Here is a 10,606-nt window from a genome sequence, read left to right on the forward strand (position 1 = left end):
CCCTTCGCAAGAATTGGGACAGATTTACCTGAGATACGAAATAATATATCCGTTATGTCCGTTTTGGCTGTTGTGACGGATACAATTGACAGAACTGCGGTATGCGTACTTGGTGCAGAGTTGCGGATTTGAATACTTTGTGCTTGTGTTTCTTTCGAGCTTACAGATCTTCCGAAATTTTTGTGAGAATTCCGGCCATATACCAAATTCCGTTTTAGACAATGACTAGCATCTATCTTTGTGTGAAATGCCGCAAATATTAAATATTGCCCAGGCGTTATCTCACAAATGCATTTCTGCGTTTATGTGAATAGGCAGCGTCGGAGTTGGGGCCGGGCTAAAGGTTTTTGATAATACGAGCAGCATGAAACAGACATCTTAGAGACCGTTCTGCGTTTTAGAGTGATAGCTCTACTACTTCAGGTACAAATGAAAAAAAACGTCTGCTTCCGTAAATCTGACCTTCAAGCTCAACCAAGGACAAACTAGGGCTATGCTTAGCCTGCCACCACCGGCGGCTGCTGCGTACGCCGCGGGGGCAGCCATACCTTGAAAGCGATCTGCGATGTGGACAAAGCGTACGGTCGCGCGGGCCTCATCTCCAAAGTGTCCTGCGATGTGTACAAAGTGCGCCGAGTGCCGGTAGCTTCGTATGCGCTGTGCGTTCCATGCTTAGTTCACGTCGACGCGAGGCGCTGCACGAGGGTCAATTCGCTCGCTGCTGCTGCCGCGCCGAGCAGCGTCACACACACACACACACACACACACACACACACACACACACACACACACACACACACACACACACACACACACACACACACACACACACACACACACACACACACACACACACACACACACACACACACACACACACACACACACACACACACACACACACACACACACACACTTGGTGAATTCAATGACATAAGCATCGTAGACTGAGGCACACACCTTTCCTGCGCGGCGTTGCCGGATCCGTGGCTACCATGCCTAGAACCGCCCTCATCAGGGCGCCCGTGGGTTTCGCGAGCTTCTGAGCCAGCGGTCTTGGTCTTCGCACTCGCGCGCTCCGCACGAGGGGCTGAGGAATCTCGCCTTCCTGTTGACTTGCGGTGCGGTTGAGATTCGTGCCTCTCAGCCATGAGTAATTGACGAGCACCGATCCACACCAGATGATGGCTTCTTCTTTCTCTTTTCCTTCATGTCGTCTTCAAGGAAACCGTAGATGTAGATGTGCAGCCTAGATGTTAGTGACACATATTCATTCTCTGGAGAGTTACCAAGAACTGGCAAGTGCAATATAGAAATAGGAAAAAAAGAAATGTAAATGAATGTAAACCGTGTTTTGTTATGTTCTTTCTCTAGCTTTGAATTCCTTCTGTTATTTCATTAGCAGAGTGACTGCTAAACAACACATTCTTCTAATGAATAAATGAATGAATGAATTAATTCTGGTGTTTTACGTGCCAAAAGCGCGGTTTCATTATGAGGCACGCCATAATCGGGGATTTGATACCGCGATGTCCTGCTTAGCAGCACAACACAGTAACCGCTAAGCCGCCGCGGCGGGTGCAACGAATTCTCCTTCAAATCGTGTATTCTTAAAGAAATATTCATGTGCATCATATTATTATGAATAATTTTTTACCTTCTAATATTCTCAACATACATATTACTGCTATCTCTCCCACTTCTTTTCTTATTGTTGTGTGACCAGGGGCCTACCTAGCCGCTTTCTTGGCCAATCCTATGGATATGCGCCATAGTCTGGAATCATCATCATCATCGGCCTCATAACTGTCTCGCATGGCAATAATGGCGCGCATTCCCGCGGAATAGTAGAGAAGAGTAGCGTGGGCGAAAGTTTTTGAATTTCTTAGCCTGATTTCTTATCGATGTTGATGGTGATTTCATGATGTACCGGCATGGAGGGGGGGATATTGACCACACATCGAGACATGAAATGACATTTAACTAATGTCAGAATTTGTACAAGAAAGAAACAACAAAATGATATATAACTGCAGGATGTTCAGATATGGGAAAATAACAGACAAGTCATGACACTAACAACACACTAACAGACAAACAACAGACAAGTAATACGTAATAAGGTAATAAGTTATAACGCGTAATGCTGTTCCTTGGCACTTTAAGAAAATAAATAAGAAATAAGAAAAGAAATACTAACAGTAAACAAGTAAACTAAGAGATAAGTCATAAATAAAAAAAAAAACGCGTTGAACTACACAAGTGCAGCAGAGATATTACCCAAGCCAAGGTGGCCTGAACTTGTGTCGTGCAGTGAGAATCACCCTGCGGCTTAACTGCAGAGCTCCAGGTGACAATAAATTCGGAAGAGTAACAAAAACGCGAAGTGCTTCTAGGTAAGACCGCTCAAAAGAAAATTTTGCGGAATGAGGTACAAGGGTGTTGAGAAAAAAATTAACAATATATTTTTCATTGCCACTTTGCCATGTGCCTTGAAAGGGTACTGACAACGTTTATTGGGGACAGCTGGTTCCTGGAGAAAATGGCGGTGAGACCTAAACATCGAGCTTGGTTTGGTTCGGTGCCTACGGATATGGCTCAACCCACTACAGGGGATGGGTCATAATTTAGATGTCAAGGCGTTAGTGATTTTAGTGTCAAGACGTTGGTCACTAACGTCCAGGCGTTAGTGACACATAACCATTCTGGCGGATTCGCCAAGAACCGGGTAGTTCCATATAACAATAAGAAAAAACAAACATTATAGATGAATCGAGCGGGGCGGTTTGCACGCGCACTTCTTCCTTCTTGTCCTTGCCCGCCTCTTCCCTTGCATTGTGCCCAGTACTGTAGGTTACAATATCGTCATCCTTATAGGTCGTATTCACGTGACCGGGGCATTTATCGGCTTGTGCCAAGTGAAATAGTGCAGCTAATTGTAGATGATAGGAAAAGAATGAGGCGTTTTTGACGAGGGTTCGTTTATGTATTCTGTATAGGTGTCCACACGCGGATGTATTTTTCTTTAGTACACGCTTATTAGGGTACACCGAGTCTTACCGGCGATAGTGACGTCGTGCAGCTATCGCTTTCCGTGCTAGACAGGTTGCGGGAACTGTGGCTTAATGTTTTTGCACAGGAAGTACACACACCTTTTTGCTATAGACTCTCTTTACCTTCCTATACCACTGCTTTTGCTTTGCTGCGATAGCTATTATGGCTTCTTCATGCAGATTCTGCGGATTCTATAGTAGGTATGCCATTATTACATTTACCAAAAACTGATATAGTTGATGGTATTGGAAATATTGACACGTTTGGCCACTCGCTATCCTTCAACGCATGAATGTCGAATGAAGAGAAGTGATGTGAGGGAACCAGGAATGGAAAGAGAAGTATATGATGGCAACTATCCAAAGTGGAAACTCTTTCATCGATGGCAAATGTAGGGAAGGAGTTTATCCATATTGTACAATTTGCATATAAGTGTACAGCCAGAGAATAAGAAGCATTCGACGAACACGCTCAAATAGAAAGAAAAGAAAATCGCGAAGCTAGGCAAGTGCCGAAAGACACGAAAAGTGAACACAAATGTGGACAAACTGGGACATTCCATGCACATTGGAAGGCACGTCTGAAAATGAAAACGAGTTATCATATACGCAAGAAAACCCAAACCAGAATATCGACGTTTCCCACCATGTTTCCTCCGATTGAAGTTAACAAAAACTTATTGCCGTAATAGTTTGGATACCAGTTAGACCCCATGTATCCCATCGCGCCCTATTCACGCAGCCATCATCGTCTTCGTGCTCTCGCAATGGAAGCCATGCCTCTATTTTTATTGTTGTTACAAAGTAAAAATTTGACTAATATCTACTATACAGAATTGGGCGAAAAATGGAGCAGTTTTTTCAAGGTATGATCCGAAATTAATTTTACATAATGATATGAAGTAACCTGCTCGTTAAAGCAAAATTACATGTTGAAACATGAAGAACGGCAACAGGCAACAATCAGTAATCATTAGTTGAAAAAAAAAAAAGGATTGCTTGATTTCTGAATGAAGGTAGATTACCGCAGAAGCTGCAACCTCTGCTGAATTGTTTGCTCTCGTTGCTGTTATCCCTCTTCAGGAAGATGCGCAGGGAAATCAAGGACGTCACTCAAGTGCGAAGTTTAGCCACAAGAAGCTCATGACTTTAGGATGCGTTAAAAGAGAATAAAGCCAAACACTAAATAAGTATATACTCATAAAATATCCCGTAAAAAAGTTGCATGTTCGTAAATTTCCCTGTAGTAGGTGGATTAATAGAATGGAGAATGAAGATGAAAGTGCTACTTTGTAAAATATTCCAGCGAAACCCGGGTGCCAATACGTCAGTGTGGCGTCACGCATTTCGAATGTTTTTTTTTCGTATTGGGGCCACGTTGGCCCCCCACAAGAAGTTCCCTGAATAACCTATGTTCAAGCATTCGCTCCTTTGGAATGCAATAGAGTTCATATTTAACGATAAACAGATGGGTAGGTACGCGCAGCAAACCTAATCCAGGACCATGCTACGCGCGTGTCGTCTGCGGTGAAACGGCTCAAAAGATGTCTATTTCTCTCCAACAAAATGGCGATGCCATTGGTGACCGGCTTTCACCGTGCAACGTGTGTCACTTTGTTTTCACTAGTTGTTACAGATGACACCACGATGTTGTTGCACTCACCTCGCATACTAAGCGCATGTGACGATTAGCAAGGCTTTCATACCCCGACAACGAGAACCGATCTCAAGAAGATCGCCGAAATAACGCACCAACTTTGCTGCTGAGGTGAGATAAAGTGTAGCGAAATTGTACGGCGCCGTGTACTTGCCGTGAAGGGGATTAGCCGATTACAAACGGCTACTCGTTGGGCATGAAGCGTACGGGCCTATGTTAGCCAGATGGCGCCATCTCTGGCAATGCCGTAATTTCCTTCTCATCCGCGCAACGGAAGTCGGCGGACGCATCGATAAAAACGACTTCTGCTGTAAAAAGAGGGTAGAGAGATACAAATTTGGCAGACCTGTTCTGTGGGGCTGAACAATAAATTTCTGGCGGAGTAAAGTCATTCTTTTCTGAGTGCAAGAGTCGAGGCTCTATACAAAAGAATAAGAGGGTCTGCTAAGTAAATGCAAAGTGTTGTAACGTCATCGCGTCGTCATCGTGCTGTTGCCGAGGGCCAACGTCTACATGCCGCCGTCATGAATTTACCGTCGTCATCGTTATTATCGTTCTTGTCATCAATCTCAAAGGGTCCGCTACAGCGGTTATGAATGGCACATAAATATACAATAAAGGGGAGAACGTTGCTGGAGCTCTATAAGTGGTGTCAAACTCAACGACCCTGCCAGCACTGCCCCCATCAAAGTATCAGAAACAGATCTGGAAGGCTATGCTTCTAAAGGCTGCAAACACCGGAAATGATTGCGGATCCGGAAAGACATCATAGTCACAATGCTTTAGGCATGAATGATAAGTAAATTGGTATTCTATAGTACCAAAATCAATCTACTCTTGCCATAAGAGAAGCATAATAGCTACGAAAATGGGAAAAACCGAGAAATGGGTGGCGCCTCATAGATTTCGATTGTCTATGCTCGGGCTTGTCAATTTATTATTGGCAAAGATGGATCATATTGTGGTCTAAAAGAACCAACTCAAGTGTCGCGAGCTGAGCTACATTGGTTCAAGTAAAAAAAAAAAATAACTACTTTGAGGTTCTTGACATACCACGGACGAACCAGCGTGGTGGTTTCGGCACAAAATGCAAAAAAAAAAACGAGTCAAATTTGGACTTTCATTGTGTTTTCTAGTAATCAACCCCTTTCAGAAAGAGTAACAAGTGTGTAACTTTGAGAGCATGCTTTGCCCGTCGAATTTGACTGACTGCTATTTCTTTCCTGTTCCTTTTACGGGGGCTCCATATGAGTGGCTCCTTACAATGTTCAGTTACGGAGAGTGAACAGGAGGAGGAGGAGGAGGAGCAACAAGCACGAAGGTGCGAAGAGAACGAGGAGAACACGAAGCGCACATGCATTAAGGGGAACGAAGGAACAAGAACAAACGAAAAACGAAAGTCACCCAAGAGGCAGCACTTTACGCTCCGATTCTGCAGTGCCCCAGTCGCCGTGCGCGCGCGCGCGCAAGCAGCAGCTGCGTCTTTGCGTCCTCTATCAGGTGCTTCTCAGCGCCGGTGCATGGCTTCTCGACGCACCTGCGCCATAGCTGACCCCTGCGTGCATGTGTGTGCATGTGCCGAGAGAGAGGGGGGGAGGGGGTCTCTAGGTCTATTTGTATTGCAGACATGTCGCGCCTCCGCGGACACTCACAATGCCTTCTCGAGCGACTCGCTCATTGTTCGAGGAGCGAGTGTGCTCAACTGTTATTACTGCTGCTGCAGCCACGGCGAAAGCGATCCGTAGAAAAGAGGAGGGCAGAAAAAAAAAAGAAAGAGGTGTCGAAGCGTTGGATTTTGCGGCCTGGGTGTCAGGCTGCCACCCCACAAGCCGCGGCTCTGGGAGAGTGAAGAACAAACAAAACCAAAACAGTCTATGGCGTCCGTCAAGTGGTGGATCCTGGCCTTGGCCGTAGCCTGCGCGCTTTTGCAAGGTGAGTTACATGGTTCCGAGTATGAGCGATGTAATTTTCGAAGATGGATTGGGTATTGATTGACACTTGAGCGTGGAATTAAAGAAGGTAAAGTGGAGTCGCTCATGCTACATACTCCATAAGACAAGAGATAAGCGGTCTAGACAGAGCAAGATTACATAAAGAGAATGGCTTGGGCTACCATGAGACCTATTAACGATATTAAAAAAATGCGCGGATATGGGTCTTTAAGGTAGGAGTAAGCTAACTGGATAGCCTAGGCTCACGTAAATGTTGCTGCTGCCAGATTACGATACATAGACAACAGGACCGACGGTTACTTTCGATGGCGATACCACGGCGTGCAACAGCTTAGCAGAGCGATTGTATTGTCGTCGAGACGTGGCTACGGCGCTAAGCACAAAACATCGCAGGCATCACGTGAGGCTACAGAAACAGACAAAGATGGACACTTATGTGCATTGTGAGATTAAACAGATAACTTGTATTCGAGTGACGACTATTCGGAAAGCGGGGAACGGCGCCTGTGATTATGAAGCGGAATGTTTTGCTGGCAGACACATAGACTCGTGGCATCGTTTCAAAGTAGGCCTACACACATATGTGCCACTTACATGCATTTATACTCCGATTGTCTAGTGAATGTAAATTGAGGTGCTCCCTGTCATACAGACCACACGTTTTGCCAGTGAGAGTAAGTACAGGGAATGCGCAGATCACGGAAAAATTAAGCTTGTTCTCAGCCTTTGCGCATAACCTCGAAGTGAGAAAGACATTGCGTAAGTCGCTTGCTGATCCCGGTATCTGAGTAAAATAAGTGTTCTATTTTTCTGTTGTATTTCGCAAATGTCACCACACGTGCACATATGCCAACAACACCAACATCCTAAATTTTGGCCAAGTCCTTCGTTAGAAGATGTTTTCAAGCGAACTAGTGTTTGCACTAGTGCCTTACCCTACGTATATCTCATCAAATACAGGCACGGAAGCAATAACGGAAACGTTCTAAATGTGTTAGAGCATGTCATTCAGTGCAAAGGTCATTAACACGAGCAGTCTGATAACGTGTGTCAGGTCCAGCAGCAGCTGTCACTTAGCCCTTTCACTTCGCATGCTTTCTCTTTGCATCGCCACATTGCTATATATAACCCGAGGCGCCTGTGAGAGAACTCTCATTGTCTCCATGTATAGCAAGCCGGTATTGTGCGACAGTGTGCTTCCAGTGCCAACTTTCGCGGTTGGATCGCATGAAGTAGCAGGATACGCTGGAATGAGTTTAACGAATAAGGAACTTAATATATCGCTGAGTCCTATCACAAACTGCAGAAAGACCTCTGCGCCGAGTAACTTATGTTCTCAATGCTGTAGTTGGATTCTTGCTCTGAATAATAAGATATGAAGGCAATCCAAAGAAGTTTTTACGCAAAAACACCTATAAGTAAGAGGTCTTAACTTCTACATTGCGCCTTAATTTTGAGGCTTTAGACGGCTCATTTATTGAGTTTCAGTAGCTGTAGTCCTTGCACTGTCAAATCAATTACATATGAAGCTGCTCACTTCACTAGTTTGAACAGAAATTGTTGATGCAACAGGAAAAATATAAAATTTGAGAGAAGTCTTGCAGCACATGGTTTTATCTTCTTAGGAACAGAACTTCAGGAATAGGGTGACATGTTCAAACATGGTGAACTTCACGTGCCATACTTCAAACCTTCGGATATATATATATATATATATATATATATATATATATATATATATATTTTCAGATATTTAGACAGCACTTGAATGAGCCACGAAAGCAGACAAAATTGATGTGAACTTTTTAAACTTGTTTTGGGTGCGAAAACATTATTTCATCATGGGAACATTAGGAAAGTACAGTTCACAATATAACGTTTCTTGTGGAACTGTGTACTACACATCACTTTTCAAAACCCACTCCCACATCACAACCCACTGGAGTGGGTTGCACGACTTTGACACCACTTTTTCTTCCTAATGAGACAAATACAAGAAATAGTCACTTCCATTTTCTTATTTGTTTCGAACAGCACCGATTTCTGCATTGACTGTCAAACCTTTGTACAACAGACCTGCTCCTATCGACCCTTACCATTAGAAGTTTTCTCAGGGCAGGTGAGGTTCCATCAGAATTCGCTGCATAGATGACGGAGGAGAGCGTCACTTTATTTTGAAAACTATCATGGTAGACAAATCACATGGCCACACGCTTAAACTTCTTCTTAAGCTGAACTTTAAAACGCCACCTTTTTTTAAAGGTAATGTTGGGTGTTCCAGGAAATTTGCTGCGACCGATGAAACACAGTTTCTACTCTTTATTCTCGGAAGCAGCAGAACAATCGCACTGAGTAAAAAGAAACGTTGTTGCACAGCATTTTCTTCGAACAGGCATATACAATAACTTGTACACTACAAATATATTGTGGATTTGTGTTCGATATCTTAACGCAAGTACCTGAAACTTCCACGCTACCTTAAAGCGCTTAAGCTATATATTGACCACGGGTACTTCAAGTTGAAAATGTCTAACTTTTCTGCAGAATAAGCTGTATCAAGCGTTCTTTGAACTATCTAAAGTGTTTTCTGTGAACCATTGGTAGGGAAGTGTGTTGGCGGTTTTATGGCGCAACGCTAGGGAAATGCAGTGCCGGAGAATGTGCGAAAGGTAAATAATGGGAGTTTTAAGCAATAATTCAAATATTTACGGAAATTATTATTATATTTTACACTGTAGCTAACCACCTTTGATACTTTTGCCAGTCGTTGACGTTCTCGCAATAAAAGGTCACCAGTATCGCTTTTCATTTTATTCACTTTACAGCTGCAACGATCTCGCAGGTTTGCCCGGTGTTGCTTCAATAGGGCAACATTGTGAAATATAACAACGTATGCAGGGAAAATTTTTCGCGCCAGTTTCCATGATCTGAAAACAATATGTGAAACGTATTGCGATCAATGCATTGGCGTAACATAAAGGAATTTTACCTCAATAGAGGCTTGCACTTGGTGCACTTGAAGTTTCATGCAATGCATTGGCATAACATAAAGGACTTTTACCTCAATAAAGGCTTGCACCTGGTGCACCTGAAGCTGCATGCAATGCCGCATACATCCACCTGCTGTATTTTCTTTTCAAGGACAAATTCAAAGCAGAGAGGATTAAAATCGCGACGGGTACCTTCCTATATATTTCCTGCTATGACAAATGTACGCTATTTTAGCAAGCACACACAGAAGCCTACCTCTGGATCTTGAACCTTGGTGATGCACAGCCTCTAAAAGAGAAGATTGGTGCATTCGGCGCGGTGCCTATGGTTGCTAACAGAAGGTACTGCTGATTCGGCTGTACATAAGCATGCTGGGACCCAAATATGTATATAGAAATAGTGTCGGCATCATTCTCAACGGTATAACCATTCTGACGGGCATAAAGTCAGGTATCTTTAGAGGAATGAAATGCCCTCTCCCAGAAATGCTGTTAACGGGATAACCATTCTAATGTGCATGAATTGAAGTACATTTCAGGAATAAAAACTATCTTCCAGGAACATTACCTTACCTTTGCCTTGCGTGAACTCTACCAACCTGGTATATCTAAGCTTTGTAATTTCACCAGTCAGCGTGTGTCTCCGGCAGAAAGCGCGAAACACAGTACAGGCGCGAATGCGTACTTTCGTAGTGCAGCACCTTTTTTGATCTTTACTCTACATATGGACATGGAAGTGTACTGTGAATAAGAAAGAATAGTTTGTTCGCGCCTTTTCTGGTGGGATTATTCGTTTTGCGGAAACTTAGCTTTGTTTCCTAGAGTTGTACTACACTGACTTCAAAGGTAAATTTTTATTTGTCATGAACGTTACTGCGGGCCTACTATTAGCTTCACGCTGGCGCAAATAAACGTGTTCGAAAAAAAAAAGAACTCAGAAATAACACTGCGGAA

The 10,606-nt window shown here is 43.6% G+C and overlaps 2 protein-coding genes across 2 annotated transcripts in view; one reads left to right on the top strand and one right to left on the bottom strand.

Moving 5' to 3' along the window:
• LOC126543634 (endothelin-converting enzyme homolog) overlaps window positions 1-1,245 on the bottom strand; it is a 40,411-nt gene extending 39,166 nt beyond the window's left edge. Inside the window, exon 1 of the mRNA XM_055077803.2 lies at window positions 961-1,245. Coding sequence (XP_054933778.1) covers window positions 961-1,151 — 191 coding nt within the window. The 5' untranslated portion in view covers window positions 1,152-1,245. The remainder of the gene's footprint in view (window positions 1-960) is intronic.
• A 5,064-nt stretch (window positions 1,246-6,309) lies between these two features.
• LOC126544686 (uncharacterized) overlaps window positions 6,310-10,606 on the top strand; it is a 64,799-nt gene continuing 60,502 nt past the window's right edge. The window contains exon 1 of the mRNA XM_072284992.1: window positions 6,310-6,642. Coding sequence (XP_072141093.1) covers window positions 6,585-6,642 — 58 coding nt within the window. The 5' untranslated portion in view covers window positions 6,310-6,584. The remainder of the gene's footprint in view (window positions 6,643-10,606) is intronic.

This window comes from Dermacentor andersoni, chromosome 10 (assembly GCF_023375885.2).
Source record: "Dermacentor andersoni chromosome 10, qqDerAnde1_hic_scaffold, whole genome shotgun sequence".
NCBI classification, from domain to species: domain Eukaryota; kingdom Metazoa; phylum Arthropoda; class Arachnida; order Ixodida; family Ixodidae; genus Dermacentor; species Dermacentor andersoni.